The sequence below is a fragment of the Mustela putorius genome, unplaced genomic scaffold, assembly GCF_011764305.1.
Source record: "Mustela putorius furo isolate JIRA1106 unplaced genomic scaffold, ASM1176430v1.1 tig00003972_pilon_pilon_pilon, whole genome shotgun sequence".
Lineage (NCBI taxonomy): Eukaryota > Metazoa > Chordata > Mammalia > Carnivora > Mustelidae > Mustela > Mustela putorius.
The window spans coordinates 16,016,070-16,036,083 of NW_025422115.1; the positions used below are offsets into that span (position 1 = coordinate 16,016,070).

The window sequence follows — 20,014 nt, forward strand, 5'->3', positions numbered from 1 at the left end:
CACAGAAAAATCACTGTCGTTGTCAGTTTCAATATTAATATCATTGTTTTCTTCTGCTTCAATTTCTCTGGTTAACTGTTCCTCTTCAGCAATAGCACTAGCAATGGCTTCTTCATTGGCCTTTTCTAGACGATCTGCTAGCTCTTCCTTTTTAGCAAGAACTTCTGCCATGGACTGTAAAGTTAAAAATAAACAAAAGAATTATCAGTTGAGTAGAAAGTTATTCTTTATGTTCTAACTACACATTCAACAGTACACAAAAAAGTAGCATTGATCTGGAATTATAAAATGTGGGGTTCAGTATAGGTTCAACCACTTGCTACCTGTGTGACTTAGAAGCTTCTTAACACCAAAAGCATATTTTGTATTCCACAAAATGGTACAATAATTTGTGACTTACCTTCTTTATCAGACCACTATGTATGAGAAACTGTGAAGTTATACAAATGACAGATATTATTAATTTCAAAGTATGAATCTAGTTTGAATGCCAAAATTCAAAACAGTTGTAGATCAAATATCTTTAAAACAAAAGAAAAATATATAAAGGGAACAAGGAAAGATTTTATTCTGTAATGGTAATGTTACTTTCTGAACATGTATATGTAACTTAAAAATACACATTAGAAAAAAGTATAAATAACATGCAACTAAATCATTAATTAATAAATTCATATGATAAGCTAAAAATGTGTACTAGAAACTCTGAAGCAAACAATGAAATAATAAACAGTTATGACTAATAAGCCAACAAAAGGAGATAAAAATGGAATTATCAAACATAATTAATCCAAAAGAAGAGAGAAAGAGAAGAAAAAGGGGGTGAAAAAGAGGTGAGTCATAGAGAAAACAAATCATACGATAGTATATTTAAAGGAACCATATCAATAATCAATAGAGTGGAATAGTTTAAACACCTTAATTAATAGAGATTGTCAAATGGGATAAAAAGCAAGATCCAAACATATGCTGCCCAAAAGAAACTTAACTGAAATATCAGAATATAAACAAATTACCAGTTAAAGTGCTACAATGCTAACACTAATCAAAAGAAAACTGAAGTATTAATACCAGACTTCAGAGCAAAAATATCAGGAGGGATAAAAAAGGTCATTTCATAACAATAAAAGGTTTAATTCATCAAAAAGACAAAACAAACATAACCATTTATGGACTTAATAATGGAGATTCAAAATACATGAAGCAGAAATGGACTGAACTACAAAAATAAATAAACTTAATGCAAATGTAAACTGTGGAAAAAGCCAAGATGTCCTTCAAAAGACAAATGGATAAAGAAGGTATGGTCCATATATACAATGGAATATTACTCAGCCAGCAGAAAGGATGAATACCCAACTTTCATATCAACATGGACGGGACTGGAGGAGATTATGCTGAGTGAAATAAGTCAAGCAAAGAGAGTCAATTATCATACAGTTTCACTTAACTTGTGGAGCATAAGGAATAACATGGAGGACATTAGGAGAAGGAAAGGAAAAGTGAACTAGGGCAAATGCGGAGCAGGAGATGAAGCATGAGAGACTATGGAGTCTAAGAAATAAACTGAGGGGTTTGGGGGGTGAAGGGATAGGTGAGCCTGGTAGTGGGTATTAAGGAGGGTATATATTGCATGGAGCACTGGGTGTGGTGCATAAACAATGAATCTTGGAATACTGAAAAAAATTAAATTAAAAAAAAAAAAACTTAATGGGAATAAAAAAGGTGCTACCAGTTTGGAAAACAGTTTGATAATCCCTCAAAAAGGTGAAACATAAAGTTTCCATATGAGCCAACAATTGCAAGATATTTACCCTAGAAAAATGAAACCATATATCCACACAGAAACGTATATACAAATATTTAAAGCAGCATAATTTATAACAGCCAAAAAAACAGAGACAGCCCAAATGTCCTTCAAGTAATGAATGGATAACATGTGGTGTATCCATACAATGGAATATTCTTTGGCCACAAAAAAGGAATGAAGGCTAAAACATCAATGAACCTTGAAAACATTATGCCCAGTGAAAGAGGCCAGTCACAAAAGACCACACATTATATTCCACTTCCATGAAATGTTCAGAACAGACAAACCTATACAGATAGAAAGCCGTCTGTGGTTATCTAGGGTTGGAAGGATGGAGTGAAAGGAGTGACTGCTAATGGGTATTGGGTTTCTTTCTGTAGTGATGAAAGTGCCCTAAAACTGATCATGGTGATTGTTGCACAACTCTGTGAATATGCTGAAAAATATCAAATTGTAAAATTTAACTGGGTAAACTGTATGCTATGTACATTTTACCTCAATAAAGTTGTATTTAAAAAAAGAAACAGTTTCACAGTTATATTCAGAGATTTTAATATCTCTTTCTCAACTGATAGAACATGTATTGAAAACTGGCATGGATCTAAGAGACCTGAACAATACTCTCAACAAAACTGACCTCTACGTATCTTTGTAGGAGAAATGAAAGCGTATGTTCAAAACAAAGACAAACGTTCATGGTGCCATTTTTCATAACATAGAAACTGGACTCAAGCATCTGTCCACAAGTGAATGGATGGATGAACATTCTGTGTGGATGAATATACTGTGTTATACGCATACAGTAGAATACTTCCAAAGGCAGTAAAAAGAATGAACTATTAGTACACAAAACCACATGGATGAACCTTAAAATAATTATGCTGAGTAAAAGAAGCCAAACAAAAGATTATATTACTCTATTTACATAAAGTTTTGAAAATACCAATCACTATATAATGACAGCAGAACAGTGATGACCTGGGAAGGAAATACTGGGAAGGACAGAAAGGAGGGATTACTAAGGGAAATCTGAAAACTTTCGGAGTTTGTTCATTCAGTATGTTCATTTTCTTGGTTGTAGTGATGTTTTTATAGGTATAAACACATCAAAATTTTAATAATTTGTATATTTTAGATACCCGAAGTTTACTGAAAATCAATTATACTTCAATAGAGGTATTAAAATATGCAAATGCTTGAGCCCCAACTTATAACTGAATTGGTTTAGAGTGCAGAAGGGCACTGGTATCTTTATTAATGCTTTCTCCTCCCTCCCCAACTTCTATCTACTCTCTTGATACTCTGTCCCACCAAAACACAAAAGATTGCTTCTGGGGAATAAAATGGGAGGGGGAGGGAGTTTAGATGAGAGACTAATTCTTTGCACTATAAGCTTCTTCTCTATAAACCCTAGATTATTATACAAACTGACTGTTGTTAATGTGCAACAAAGACCTTACAACTTAAGAACAATTTAAAAATCCAAATGTTAAAGTTGAATATATATAACTTTGCAGAAAGTTCTCACATGAGCCTATTTGCTCTCCCAATTTTATTTTCCCCACATGTACATTTCTATTTAGTCTCTGAAGATCTGAAAAGACTTTAATGCAGAAGTACAGCTTATGGATGAAATAATGATTCAATTATTCATATACAACTTTTAGTATTTTCACACTGTGAAATTCAAATAAATACCAACATATATCACTTTTTTAATTTTCAAATTTTCATTAAAATTTCAAATTTTAGTAAATCTAAAAACACAGATCCATTGTTAGCTAGGTTTTATATTACCACATTTTTACAATAGTGGCAACAGTAGACCTTAAAGTAGAAAGGTTCTAAGTCATTTTTTACCAAAATTTCTGTTAAATGAGACAACTGCAGAGTTTTACCTTTAACCAGCTATATGATGATACTTATTAAGAAAGAAAACAGTTCTCTCATCACTGCAGCAATTCTCTATAATCCCCCACTGAGAACCTAAACAAAGAGGTACATCTAGAGCAAGCCAAAGACTTATCTCTGCCAAGACAAATCAAAAACAAATTTTTTTTAAATCTTAGTTTAATTAAAATTCCTCTAACAACTCTAAAAATAGATGAAGAGTCATATATAAAGCAGACTACATAAAATATATAAATCTGATTCTTAAAATAACCAAGAGTTTTTAATATTCTACCACAAGCTTATTTACATATGTGATCAAAATAAAAAGGATGAAAGAAGAATTTTTAAATACTTTTTTAATGCTTATTTAAGTATGGGATCTTTTCCTCTTGAAATATGATTCTCACAAAATAAGTAATAATATGAATATAAAAAATATAAAAGTGATCAACTTCTAGCCCATACATTGTCTAGTATTTATATGGTCACAATTATATTCAACCTTTAAAAACAGTCACACTGAAAAAGCCAAGTTAAAATACAATTTGCTCTTTATTCCTTATTTTAAAATTTTAAATGTTTTTCTTATTACTATAACCCTTATTTTTCTCTTAACCCTCAAGTTTCATCTACATCTAATGGTATTATGTCAAAAAAATGTATAATTTGGTCTAATACCATATGTTGATAGCATCTTTCAGCATGATGAGGCCTTAAGTCTTGAAGAAAATGATAGTATATAGTTGCTATCTAAAAAATAAAATTTGAGTAAGTTTTCTCAACAACTGTTTATATGTGCCTACTTCTTTTGAAAGTCAGTTTTAAATTAGAATGATCCATTCTGGATTATCCTCTGGTCAAGTATCTTAATTCTAAAGTTGGAAACAGAAAGACATGAAGATAAATAAGTAGTCATCCAAATACATAAACTTCTAATTCCAAATCAACACATTTTAAAATTTCCACAACAGAAATGGTAAGTAAATTTCATCTTAAAGACCAACTCCAAGCAAATGATAGAAGCTAGAGAATTTTTTAAAGTGCAGTAGGCAGCATTTCCCATCCATCAGAGTGCTAGATGTTGCATGGAAGACTTTATTGTTACTGGTTTCATTTCTTAATGCCAGACTAAGGAACACTTGATCAGATCACAAACTGAATGATTTTAGCAATAGTTATTTAACTTGGACAGTCTCATTTTCCTCTTCTACAGAACAAGAAGAATCTTAACTATATTAAAAGCTTGCTATAAGAATAAAATGTTAAGCTGAAATAACATATATAAAATGCTTTATAAACTGTAAAATAACACACAACACAATTATTACTAGGGTTTATTCCCTTTTAATATATTTACTCATAATTCTGATAAGTTGTTCTTACCAAGTTAGCAGCACTCACATTTGAAATATCTGAAGGATCCATTTCAGTTTCTATCCCTGCTTTTTCTGCTGAAAATACATCATTTGCTTGCAAAGGAGGTGTGTCAGCTTGCTGAGTAATTGAAACACACTCTGTATCAATATGAACAGCAGGTATTTCAGAAGTTCTCACAGAACTGTCTTGTAAAGTACTACTGCCAGAGTTCTTGACATCATCCAACGGACTCACTGTGAACTAACAAAACACATTTGCAGAATGACTCAGAGATAATAAAAAATTCTCACAAACTACTCCATTCTAGAAAAACTGATTATACTAAACCTATCAACTAAAGCAGCAGTTGACTAGCCGACAGATGACCCATTTGTCTTTTTTATAAGTTTCAAGTTTAAAAAAAGAAAAAAAAATTAAGCAGCCACAAATTTTATTTGCACATCTAATATGTATATAGGGCACTGTCTGAAATGCTTTATGAAATTAAGCTATATTATAATTACATTTTTTTAGTAATGATTCTTGATGAGTATTTTATATAGCTCACAAAGGAAATTCCAGTTGGAAGTATGATACTTTGTCTTATATTCAAATAACTAAAGATATTTATGTGGTTTTTCCAAAGGTTGTCTGCCGAATATTAAATGAAGGCACTTTTCACCAAAATATACACTTTGAGGGCATTTTATTCAAAACATGACACTTGCTCTCTTTAAATAACATTAACAAACCTTAAAGTATCTTTCATGTATAACCACAATGGTACACAATACCAATTCTCAGATTTAAAGAGAAATATACCATAAAAAGTATAGTATATCATAGCATGAATTCTCACCACTTATGTAATTCCTATCTAGATTTCCATATCCTCCTCATTAGCCTTTAGGAATACTTAACACATTAAACCATTTAAATCAAATAAAATACTGTCTTAAGCCAAATACATATCCATTTTTTTTAACTTTCCAATTTAGTAAAAAGAAACAAGTTTTTATTTTCATATTATAACAGAGTATAGAAGAATGCTGCTGTGTTTTCCAATTATATTCAGAGTAATGAGCTCCAGGTAGAATTAAAATCTAAAATTATGAATTTAAAATCCACTAATATCACTACTTAAACTTTAGATAAATACGGCAGTGGCTATAAAACTCCAGTTTGGTTAATTATTTATATAAATATTAAACTTTGTCAAGTCTTATAAACTACTTTAAAAATTCTATTGGTCGGGACGCCTGGGTGGCTCAGTTGGTTGGACGACTGCTTCGGCTCAGGTCATGATCCTGGAGTCCCGGGATCGAGTCCCGCATCGGACTCCCAGCTCCACGGGGAGTCTGCTTCTCCCTCTGACCTTCTCCTCTCTCACCTTCTCACTCTCTCTCTCTTAAGTAAATAAAAAAATAAAAATCTTTAATAAAAATTCTATTGGTCAAAACTTAGAGTGTCTCTAAGTGTTGATTTTAATATAAGTATTATTTAAGTTGTATCACATTGTTTATATTACTATCGACATTATCTATACATTAGTCACCAAAGTTTATAATCTTCTTGGCAATATTTACATTAGCATTACTGATGTTTACAATATAGTCAACCCTGCATATTAAAAAATCAGTATCATTTATACAACAAAATCAAAGCTAAACTATAAAGTAATGTTTAAAAATACATAAATATGCTAATTCCATTTTTAGAACAACAGTGGAAAAATTCTATCAATTAGCTTGGATACCAATAGCAATGAACTTTTTATATTGAAATATTTTAGTAATACTTTAATTACTCAAAGCTATATGTAAGGATTATTCCTAAAATCCCAAATCGTGTAAGCTTATTCATTACACAAAACCAATGTAATTATTGTATTGTTAAATTTTATGACTAAAATAAATGTTAGCAAAAATGCTAGGTGTTAATGTTAAGTGATTTCTTTTTCTGTTGTCTTTGTTCTTACTGGTTTTCCTCATTCTCCTTTCTTTACTGGACAAAATGACAAGATGGAAAAATTCACATGAAAAGAAAGAAAAGGAGGCAGTACTCACCGCCAGGAATTTAGTCAATAAGGATGTAAGTAAGATGAACTGAATTTAAAACAACTATAAAGATAATAGCTGGGCTTGAAAAAAGCATAGAAGACACTAGAGAATCTCTTACTGTAAAGATAAAAGAACTAAAATCTACTCAGGATGAGATTAAAAATGCTATTACCAAGATGCAGTCCCAAGCAGAGGTCATAAAAATGAGGATGAACAAAGCTGAACTATATGTTAAGTGATTAAAAAAGATTTCTTGGGGCACCTGGATGGCTCAGAGGGTTAAGTGACTCTTGATCTTGCTTCAGTCATGATCTCAGCATGAAATCAAGCCCTATGTAGGGCTCTGTGCTCAGCAGGGAGTCTGCCTGAGATTCTCTCTCCTTCTCTTTCTGCCCCTCCCCCGCCTCGCACAGCCTCACTCTAATAAATAAATCTTAAAAAAAAAAAAAAGACAAAACCAAATTTTAAAAAGAGAGACTTCATCAGGTTTAACATTAAAAGCTTCTTAAAGGTATACCCCCCCAAAAATACTGATTATTTTCTATGTGTTTAGGACTCTGCTCCATAATGTGGGAAATTAAAAGGCAACATAAGATAATGCTCACAAGGAGCTTCCAATCTCACATGGGCATATATACATTAAGGAGTTACAGAACATCAGGAACAATGTACAAGTAAGAGCCATTATCATCATTAAGAAGAAAAACATGGAAGTTGAGTAGAGTTTCCAGTAACAATAAATATACTAGAGGTAAAGAAAGAAAACATTAAAAATCGGACACTATTCTAAACTGAGAAATATTATGACTATTTTACAACTCTTCTACTTAGCCCCTGTGTCATCCACAAAGTACAATTTAAAATAAATTTAAATAAATAAAGTATATATTAAAATACAATATCTCCTGTATTTCATTTTACATAAAATTATACTAATTGAACATGAATATTTATATAAACAAATACCTGAAAAATTCATTCCTTCATCAAATAAGTAAAATAAATTTCAAATGGACTAATAGCACAAATACTGAAAACAACAGCTCTAAAGAACTGTATTAAATATCAGCAAATTATTCTACACTTGGATTACAGGACATAAAAGGAGAGCAAGTCCAAAAAGATCCTTACTTTCATCATTATTTTTAATAATACTTCAAATGAAGCAGAAGGATGCCTCTTAAAACAAAAAATCAACAATCTTGGGCAAATTAATATCATATGCCTCTAGATGCCCTCTCATAGCAATCGCTTTATTTCTGTCAAAAATACATAAGCTAACTTGGATAATGAACTAACTGAAAGACATTCTACAAAAAAAGAAATGCAATGTATTCTTCAAAAACATTAACAGTGAAAGACAAAAATAAAAACTGCCCCAGGTGAAAGATGTTTAAACAACAACAACAACAACAACAACAAAGCTAAATACAATGAGTGATTTAGACATTGGATCATGGCTAAGGGAAAAAATTCTATAAGGAAATCACTGGGACACAAATATGAATTATAAATTAAATGAAAACACTATACAGATGCCAAATTCCCTGAATTTTACAATTAAAATGGTTAAGAGTTTCTTTATTCCTTGGAGATATATCCTATATTTAAAGGTGAATAATTATGATGTTTGCATTTTATTCTCAACTGTTCAACATACAATCTGTGTTTGTGATGCATCGATACAGAGAGAAAAGAAAAAAATGAGGTAAATTTTAATCTATGAATCTAGGTAAAGGGGGTATAGCAGGGTTCATTGTTCATTCATGCAACTTTCCTGGAGATCTGAAATATTTCACAATAAAAAGTTAAGTAGGAAAATAAGACATTCCAGCATAGACATATCCTTTATAAAAAGGCAGTAAAAGGATTTGCAGAATGTACTACCTGGGTTCTTTCAGCAAGAGGATGGTCACAAGAGTGTAAGGAGTCTTTGGACCGAAATTCTATAGTATTAGAAAGTCCATCTCCAGCAAATTCACCTTTCTGTATGCTTTCGTCAGGTAAAAGATGTATATTTTCTTTATCACTGTCATCCTTTGACCTTAATGTTTCTGTTGCTACTGAAACTTTTGTCATCACTGCTGTTGATCGTGAACGAACAGGCCTTCCTCTTTGAACAGTCTCCCATCCTTCAGCATCTTTCCGTTCTATGCAATTGAGGGAAGGAAATAAATCAAGATTTATTTAGATGATATTTTCAAAAATCTATAAAATAAAAACATTTCCAATCTAATTCCCACTAAATGTAACTAATATACAAACAGGACACTAATTTCATGCAAGGCATAATGTGTGTGTGTATGTGCATGTATAGCATCTAATACAGCTACACTGTGGGGTAGGTATAATTTTCTCTATTTTACAAATGACAAAACTGAGATTCAGATTAAGACTGCCATAAGGCCACAGAATCAGAAAGTAGTAATAAGCATTTATATAGTGTGTACCATGAGACTGATGCACTATCAACTGTGCTAATGAGGTACCTGATACAGTGTAGACTATATGCTAATACTGTTCCAAGTGTTTTACACAGAATAATTCTTAATCTTCACAACAACCCTGTAATACCAGTACCATCACCCCAAAGTTTTTAAATTATTTTTAAAGATTTTATTTACTTATTTGTCAGAGAGAGTAGAGAGGGAAAACAAGCAGGGAAAGCTCCAGGCAGAGGGAGAAGCAGGCTCTATGTGGAGCAAGGAACCCAATATGGGACTTGATGCCAGAGCATGACCTGAAGGCAGACGTTCAACCCACTGAGCCACCCAGGCGTCCCATATCATCCCAAGTTTATCATTGATAAAATCTATTATTGTCATTTCATTTATCCCTTTGTCATTCAGAAAAATTATACGAAGAGAGATTAAGTAATTTCCCAAGGTCACATGCCCAGGAAAGGTAAAGCCAAGATGTAGCAGGAACTGGAGTTGCTTATCACTTGACCTTTTCCCCCACCCCTACGCTCAGTGTGGCCCAGTAGGAAGATGAACCTCCATATCCACTGAGCAGCAATGAGACTGAATGAAGCAGTGCAAGTCAGAACTGAAAACAGTGGTCCTCCCTAAACCCCAGGGTCAGCAGGGCCCAATGGAAGCACAGCCTCCACTTCCATTCAGCATCAAAGGCAGAGTGTGAAATAGGGACTAGTCAACATTCTGTTCTCCCCCTTCACCAGTATCAGCAGATCCCTATAGAAAGCTGAGCTCCCGGGGCGCCTGGGTGGCTCAGTGGGTTAAGCCGCTGCCTTCGGCTCAGGTCATGATCTCAGCGTCCTGGGATCGAGTCCCGCATATGGCTCTCTGCTCAGCGGGGAGCCTGCTTCCTCCTCTCTCTCTGCCTGCCTCTCTGCCTACTTGTGATCTCTCTCTCTGTCAAATAAATAAATAAATAAATCTATCTTAAAAAAAAAAAAAAAAGAAAGCTGAGCTCCCACTAAACCAACATTAATGTAACAAAATAAAGTGCTGGAGGGCAGGTTTACTTGGCACATGGATCTCCCTTCCCCTTGCCAAGGAGGGAACCTAAGAATCCACCTCACCATACAGCAACAAGATGGCATGAGTTGTCCTCCCTTCAATCATAAACACATATTGTATACTAAACATTTCCTTCCTTCCTGGCTCAGTGGGCCCCAAAGAAGGGATGAGCTTATACAACCAGGAGGAGCCAAGGAGATGGTAAAATGTGGTGTATCAGTTTTCCTGGGAAAGTGTCATTGAGAACAAGAACAGAGTCTCAGGGACCTGTGGGCCAATTATAAAAGAGGTAACATGTGTCACTGGAGTCCCCGAAAGAGAGGAAAGAGAGTGTAGAAGAAGTATTTGATGAAAGAAAGGCTGAAAACTAGCCAAACTTAGTGAAAGACATAAACGACGGATTCAAGAAATTGGGAAATGTATCCTCCCCAAATCCAGGCTAAGACACATCATAATTAAACAACTGGGGGTTGGGGGGGGGGAGAAAGAAAGAAAGAAAAAATTATTGAAAGCAGCCACAGGGAAAAATATATTATCCAAAGAGTAACATAAATTCTAATGGCAGCAGATTTCTCCTCTGAAATACTGCTGGCTAGGAGGAAGTGACATGTTTTTCAGGGACTGAAAGAGCTATCAATTGCAAATTCTATATCCAGTTAAAATATCCCTCAGGAATGAAGAATAAATAAAGGCATTCTTAGATGAAGGAAAAACTGAAAGAACATATCAATAGTAAACCTCCCATTGAAGAATGGCTAAAGGAAGCTCCCTAAAGAAAAATAATAAGACAAGAAGGTTTAAAAATAACAAACAAAAACAAACACTGCAATGAGTAAAACTGGAGGTAAATAAACTATTCTTCTCACTCTCTTGAATCACATTTGAAAGTAAAACAAAAAATTAGGGAGGGCACATATTGTATGGAGCACTGGGTGTGGTGCAAAAACAATGAATACTGTTACGCTGAAAAGAAATTAAAAAATTAAAATACCATTTAATACAGGAAACAATATGATTAAGGCAATTACACATATAAGTTGAGAGAATAAAGGGAAACAATTAGGTTTCTACATTTCATTCATGGTGGTAAACATTAAAGCCAATAGAGTATGATAATTTACATATGTACAATGTAATACCTAAGGAAACAACTATTTAAAAAAACTGAACAAATCAATATACTCCAAAACACTATAAATAAGTCAATATGGAATCATAAAGTTACTGATGAGAAAGCCAAAAAAGGGAAACAATGGAAAGAGAAACAGAGACAAGAGAAAAACAGTAAAATGACAGGCCTATATCCTACCCTAACATACCAACAATTACCTTAATTATAAAATGTCTAAATATACCAAATGATAAAGACTGGCACAGTATATTAACAAGACAGTAAACAATGTGTGTTGGAGAGGATGTGGAGAAAGGGGAACCCTCTTATACTGTTGGTGGGAATGGAAGTTGGTGCAGCGATTTTGGAAAACTATGGAGATTCCTTTAATTCCTTAATTAAAAATAGAGCTTCCTTATGACCCTGTAATTGCACTACTGGGTATTTACCCCAAAGATACTGATGTAGTGAAAAGAAGGGCCATCTGTAACCCAATGTTCATAGCAGCAATGGCCACAGTCACCAAACTGTGGAAAGAACCAAGATGCCCTTCAATGGACGAATGAATAAAGAAGATATGGTCCATATATACAATGGAGTATTATGCCTCCATCAGGAAGGATGACTACTCAACTTTGGTATCAACATAGAAGGGACCGGAAGAGATTATGCTGAATGAAATAAGTCAAGCAGAGAGAGTCAGTTATCATATGGTTTCACTTACTTGTGGAGCATAAGGAATAACACAGAGAACATTGGGAGATGGAGGTGAGTTGGGGGAAATTGGAGAGGGAGACAAACCATGAGAGACTGGACTCTGAGAAACAAACTGAGGGTTTTGGAGGGGAGGGGAGTGAGAAGGTTGGGTGAGTCTGGTGGTGGGTATTATGGAGGGCACGTATTGCATGGAGCACTGGGTGTGGTTCATAAACAATGAATTCTGGAACACTGTAAAGAAATGAAATAAAATGAAAAAATTAAAAATAAAAATACAATTGAGTTTTATGTTATCTATAAGAAACTCACTTAAATATAAGGTCTTAGGTAAATTCAAAGTGAAAGTATGGAAAAAGTATTCAAATATTAATTAGGAAAGCAGGAATTGTTATATTAATATGAGATATAGTAGACTTCAGAGCAAAGAAAACCACTAAAGAAATAAAGACATTCTATAATGATAAAAGCATTCCGCAATGAAGATATAAATCCCTAAATACATACACCAAACAAACTCAAGATACACAGGAGAATAAAATGATAAGGCTGAAAGGAAAAAGAGAAGAATCTACAACTATACCTGGGGACTTCTAACTCACTCTGAGGAACTGACAGAACTAGATACAACCAACTTGAAATAATAGCATATACAGAACAATCTACTCAACAACATTAAAAACAAACAAAAAAACAAAAAATATATACAGAACATTCAGTATGATAGACCATATTCATTCTATAAAATAAACTGGAAAGACCAATTCTAAAGTAAATACAAAACACCAAAACTGAACCAAGATGAAACAGACTATCTGAATAGTCTTATAATTATTATACAAACTGAACTTGTACTTTAAAATCTCCCTCACAATATTTCTATCCCCAGAAGGTTTCTCTAACAAATTCTGAACAACACTTTATTTTAAAGATTTTATTTATTTATTTGACAGAGATCACAAGTAGGCAGAGAGGCAGGTAGAGAGAGAGGAAGGGAAGCATGTTCCCCGCCGAGCAGAGAGCCCAATGTGGGGCTCAATCTCAGGACCCTGGGATTATGACCCGAGCTGAAGGCAGAGGATTTAACCCACTGAGCCAACCAGGCACCCCTACACAACACTTTTAAAAGGATGAAAACTAATTTTAGACAAACACTAATTTTTATTCCAGAAAACAGGAGAGGAAAGAATACTCCCCCAAGTTATAAGGTCAGTTTTACCTCGATAGAAAAACACATAAAGACAGTACATTAAAAAAAAAAAAAACAACTAACAATATTTCTCATGAACTTAAATATAAAAATCATCAACAAAATAACAGCATATCAAAACTAGCAATGTATACAAAGAATTACAAACCATGATCAAGTGGAATTACTTTCAGGAATGCAAACCTGGTTCAACATTAAAAAAAATCAATGCAATCCACTACTGGTCAGCAGACTAAACAAGGAAAATCATATGATCTTATCAACTGATACAGAAAAAGTATTTCACAAAATCTAATACCCACTCAAGAGAAAAACTCATTAAACTATAATATAGGGGAACTTACTCAACTTGATAAAAAATATCTACAAAAAACCTATAGCTAGGGGCACCTGGGTGGCTCTACCAGTTAAGCATCTGCCTTCCTTCAGTTCAGGTCATGATCTCAGGGTCCTGGTATTGAGTCCTGCATCAGCATCCCTGCTCAGCAGGAGTCTACTTCTCTCTCTCCTTCTGCCCCTATCCCCTGCTCATGCTTTCTCTCTCAAATGAATAAATAAAATCTTAAAAAAAAAAAAAAGGAGCACCTGGGTGCTTCAGTCATTAAGCATCTGCCTTCAGCTCAGGTCATGTTCCCAGAGTCCTGGGATTGAGCCCTGCATCCACATCAGGCTCCCTGCTCAGCAGGAAGCCTGCTTTCCCTCTCCCACTCCCCTTGCTTGTGTTCCTGCTCTCACTGTCTCTCTCTCTCGCTGCCAAATAAATAAAATCTTAAAATAAGTAAGTAAGTAAGTAAATAAAGCAAAAGAAGAAATAAAACCGCCCTTAATTTCAAATGGTATGATTGTCTACATAGAAAATCCCAGGGAATATACATAAAAATTCCAGAATTATTACATAAATTCAGTAGACTTTTAGGATATAGGTCAACACACAAATCCATCACATTTGCATATACTAACATTGAACATGTGAAAAATAAAATTTAAAACAATTTACAACAACATCGGGGTGCCCAGCTGGCTCACTCAGTTAAGCATCTCCTTCAGCTCAGGTCATGATCCCAAAATCCTGGGATCCAGCCCTACATCTGGCTCCGTGCTCATTAGGCAATACCCTTTTCCCTCTCCCCTTACTCCTCTCCCAATTTTGCTCTCTCTCTCTCAAATAAATAAAATCTGGAAAAAACAAAACAAAACAAAACCAAAACCTTACAATTACACTGAAGAAAATAAAATAGTAATACATTTAGCAAAAAAGGTACAGTATATGTTACAAAATTACAAAAGACTGATTAAAAAAAAGATCTAATAAATGAAAAGTCATATCACATGTATTCGAAAATAAATGTTGAGTAGAAAATTCAACTTAGTAAAAATGTTGGTTCCTCTAAAATGATCAACAGCTATAATGCAATTTCTATCAAAATCCCACTAACAGAGACAAGATGGCGGGGAAGTAGGAGGAGGCACCCTTTCAGCCCATACCCTAAAGTGAGTTGATTACCTTTCAAAGAACTCCGATCACCCACAAAATCAGCCTGAGATCAGAATTATACATGTCCGGATCTCTACCGAAGCAGAAGACACCAGTGGGCAGGTAAAGCAGAGTGAGAAAGTTGGACTGATATCAGAAGATAAACAAAAGGGGGAGAGAGCCACCAGAGGCACCCGTTGGAAAGTAATAACCCAATACGAGAGTGCCCTGCACCTGGGGACCAGCATTAACTCCGGAGTCTGGTAGAAAGCACTCAAAAAGAGCAAAGGATCACCGGGGGTAAATTGCAGGAATCGGGGTGTTAGGGTCAGGGGCTTAAGTCCCCAGACCCAGGACAGCCACCCCTGGCGCAGAGCCAGAGAGAGTATGGCAGAGAAACCAGGTCTCAGTCCCTGAACCACTAGCCCACCTGACAGTGCGTGGCTCCCGTGAGGGGCTGAAAGCCTCGCCAGCCAACAGAAGCACAGCCTTTTTGCAGTCCCCACGCGAGTGCCCTGCCATGCCATCAGAGTCTGTGTCGTGCCCCGCACCCTCCCGAGAGAGGTGCACACAGGCGCCAGCCAGGTGCTCTCGGACCAGAAAGATCAGGCATCCCACCCGGGCCAGCGGGAAAATCTCAGTGTGCGATCCCTGCTTGGAACTTATCTGGCAGTCTGGAGCTGCCCAGACAGCCACTGCTGCCAAGGTTTTGGGTACAAGAAAAAAAATCCTGAGTCCCCAGGGACTTATTTATGTATACTTCATAAATCTTAACTTGGGGCCCATTTAGGCGGCCAAGGGGGGATTTATTTGGGCTCTGCAGCCAGACTGAGGCTTCTCTCTGAGAGGGAGGTCAGGGTGCAGTTTGCTTTCCTCTAAACCTACAAAAACCATCAAAAGCAGTCAAGGCAAGAGAGAAAAACAAAAGTGAACAAATATAAAAAACTCCAGAGAACAAAAGCCTGAAAAAACCAGTTTCCTCAGAACCCACCCCTTTGAGGGGGGGCGGGAGGACTTAACTCAGAGAACATCATTGACTGAAAACCCACGTGGCAGGCCCCTCCCCAAGGAAAACCAACCAGGAAAGGAAAAAAAAAAAAAAAAAGACGACAAGAGAACAACTACCACTACTTCATAGGACAATTTTTATTATTAATTCGATCCCACTATTCTGGCTCATTTTTTTTGTATAGATAATTTTTTATTATTATATAGATAATTGTTAACCTATTTACCGTCACAGTGAGATGTCCAGTATATCAAATTCCATAATAACCTTCTAACCTGAACTTTTTGATACATACACCTGTGTTTTCCTTTTCCATTTCTATTTTGTAATTTTTTTTAATTTTAGTTTAGTTTAGCTTATTCCTCTTTTTAATATTTATTTTCTAATATTCATATAGAGTTAAACTTCAAGGTAATCCCCTTTCCCCAATCAATGCCACCCCTATAGGTAAAACAAATCCTAATCCCCCCTTATCTTAGGAAAGTTGAGTCCTTTAACAAAGATATCAAGATACATCCAGGAAGAATCAAAACAACCTTCCTCACCCACACTGAGAATTTATAACCACTCTCCCATCTTTTTCTTCCACCAGTATTTCTGTGTTTTTGTGTTTGTCCTGATAGTATATAAATCTTACACTCAGGGTCCTTTTTGACGAGGTTCTTCCTTTATTTGCATCTATATATATATATTTTTTTCTCTTGTCATATACTTTTATCAGTCTTTTTGTTTGTCTGTCTGTTTGTATACTTCATAAATCTTAACTTGGGGCCCATTTAGGCTAAACCTTCTCTTTTATCTCACCTTTCTTTCCTGCCTCTCTCACTCTCTCTTTTTTTCTTTTCCTTTTCTTTTTCCTCTCATTTGGGTGGGGAACCCTGATTGCTCAGAAGCATTCCAGGGTACACCTTGACTGCACCACAGTCGATACACCCAGCTACACCTGTTCAGCCATCTCTCACCATAATGACGAGAAGGAGGAATGCCCAACAGAAGAAAAATACAGAGGATGGACCTTCTGCAACAGAGCTAACCGCTATCAACATAGACAATATGTCAGAAAGAGAATTCAGGCTAACAATTATCCAAGAAATAGCTAGGTTGGAGAAAGCCATGGGTGACCAAACGGAATTGATTAGGGCTGAACTGAAAACGACCAGAGATCATGTATTCAATATTAGGGAAGAGCTGAAACTACCAGGGATGAGCTTCACAATGCTCTCAATGAGATCCAATCTAATCTAAATTCTCTCAACGCTAGAGTAACTGAGACAGAAGATAGAATTAGTGATCTGGAGGACAAACAGATAGAGAGAAAGGATCAGGAGGAAGCCTGGAACAAACAGCTTAGAAGCCACGAAAACAGAATCAGGGAAATAAATGATGCCATGAAACGTTCCAACGTCAGAATTATTGGAATCCCTGAAGGGGTGGAGAAAGAAAGAAGTCTAAAAGATATAGTGGAACAAGTTATTCATGAAAATTTTCCGAATCTCGTGAATGGAACCAGTGTTCATGTACTAGAGGCCGAATGGTTTCCCCCCAAGATTACAGATTCTCGAAAGTCCTCGAGACACCTAATAGTAAGAATGAAGAATTATAATTGTAGGAAGAACCTCTTGAAAGCACCTAGGACAAAGAAGATCCTTACGTACAGAGGAAAGCTTATCAGAATAACGTCAGACCTGTCCACAGAGAACTGGCAAGCCAGAAAGGGCTGGCAAGATATATTCAGGGCACTGAATGAGAAGAACATGCAAGACTGACATTCAAAATGGATGGAGAGATAAAGAGTTTCCAGGACCGGCAAGGCTTAAAAGAATATGCAACCACCAAGCCGATACTGCAGGAAATATTAAGGGGGCTTCCTTAAAGGAGAAAAAAGCCCAAGAATAGCATTGAACAGAAATATAGAGACAATCTACAGAAAGAAAGACTTCAAAGGTAACATGATGTCAATAAAAACGTATCTATCAATAATCACCCTCAATGTGAATGGCCTAAATGCGCCCATAGAACAGCACAGGGTTGCAGATTGGATAAAACGACAGGACCCATCCATATGTTGTCTGCAAGAGACCCATTTTGAACCTAAACATACACCCAGACTGAAAGTGAAGGGATGGAGAAGCATCTTTCATGCCAATGGACCTCAAAAGAAGGCTGGGGTAGCGATTCTCATACCAGACAAATTAGATTTTAAACTAAAGACTGTAGTGAGAGATAAGGAAGGACACTACATAATTCTTAAAGGGACTATCCACCAAGATGATCTAACAATTGTAAATATCTATACCCCCAATATGGGAGCAGCCAATTACGTAAGAAAACTGTTAATCAAGATAAAGAGTCATATTGATATGAATACACTAATCGTTCGAGATCTTAACACGCCTCCCTCAGAAATAGACCATTGAAGTAGAAAAATCAATAAATAAACAAGAGCATTGAATGACACATTGGACCAGATGGACCTCATAGATATATATGGAACATTCCACCCTGAAACAACAGAATACTCATTCTTCTCAAGTGCACATGGAACTTTCTACAGAATAGAACACATACTGGGTCACAAATCAGGACTCAACCAATACCAAAAGACTGAGATTATTCCGTGCACATTCTCAGATCACAATGCTTTGAAACTGGAGCTCAATCACAAGGAAAAGTTCCGAAGGAACTCAAACACCTGGAAGCTAAAGACCACCTTGCTTAAGAATGCTTGGATCAACCAGGAGATCAAAGAAGAACTGAAACAATTTATGGAAACCAATGAGAATGAAGACACTTCGATTCAAAACCTATGGGATACAGCAAAGGTGGTCCCAAGGGGGAAATACATAGCCATCCAAGCCTCCCTCAAAAAAATTGAAAAATCCAGAACACAGCAGCTGTCTCCACACCTTAAAGAACTGGAAAATCAATAACAAATCAAACCAACTCCACACATAAGAAGGGAAACCATCAAGATTAGAGCTGAGATCGATGAGGTAGAAACCAGAGATACAGTAGAAAGTATCAATGAAACTAGAAGCTGGTTTTTTGAAAGAATCAATAAGATCGATAAACCATTGGCCACACTAATCTAAAAGAAAAGACAGAAAGCTGAAATACATAAAATTATGAATGAAAAGGGAGAGATAACAACGAACACCAAGGAAGTAGAAACAATCATCAGAAGTTATTATCAACAGTTATATGCCAATAAGCTAAGCAACTTAGATGAAATGGATGCATTCCTGGAAAACTATAAACTCCCAAAATTGAACCAGGAAGAAACTGACAACCTGAATAGACCAATATCTAGCAACGAGATTGAAGCGGTGATCAAAAACCTCCCAAAAAACAAGAGCCCAGGACCTGATGGATTCCCCGGATAATTCTACCAAACTTTCAAAGAAGAAATAACACCTATTCTCCTGAAGCTGTTTCAAAAAATTGAAGCAGAAGAAAAACTTCCTGACTCTTTCTATGAAGCCAGCATTACCCTGATCCCCAAAACCAGGGAAAGACCCTACCAAAAAGGAGAATTTCAGACCAATATCACTGATGAATATGGATGCTAAGATTCTCAACAAGATCCTAGCAAACAGGATCCAACAGCACATGATAAAGATTATTCACCATGACCAGGTGGGATTCATCCCTGGGCTACAAGGATGGTTCAACATTCGCAAATCAATCAATGTGATCGAACAAATTAATAAGAGAAGCGAGAAGAACCACATGGTTCTCTCAATTGATGCAGAAAAAACATTTGACAAAATCCAGCATCCATTCTTGATTAAAACGCTTCAAAGTATAGGGATGGAGGGAACACTACTCAACATCATAAAATCTATCTATGAAAGACTCACAGCAAATATCATCCTCAAAGGGGAAAAAACTGACA

The 20,014-nt window shown here is 35.7% G+C and overlaps 1 protein-coding gene across 3 annotated transcripts in view; it reads right to left on the reverse strand.

The window, feature by feature from the left end:
* SCAPER (S-phase cyclin A associated protein in the ER) overlaps positions 1-20,014 on the reverse strand; it is a 508,924-nt gene that overhangs the window by 371,576 nt on the left and 117,334 nt on the right. For 2 of the 3 annotated variants that reach the window (XM_013059415.2, XM_013059413.2), the window contains 3 exons: positions 9,007-9,269; positions 5,087-5,320; positions 4-174 (listed from right to left, as the gene is read on the reverse strand). In XM_013059415.2, the coding sequence (XP_012914869.1) occupies positions 4-174; positions 5,087-5,320; positions 9,007-9,269 (668 nt within the window). The remainder of the gene's footprint in view (positions 1-3; positions 175-5,086; positions 5,321-9,006; positions 9,270-20,014) is intronic. The other variant, XM_013059414.2, reaches the window with a different exon arrangement.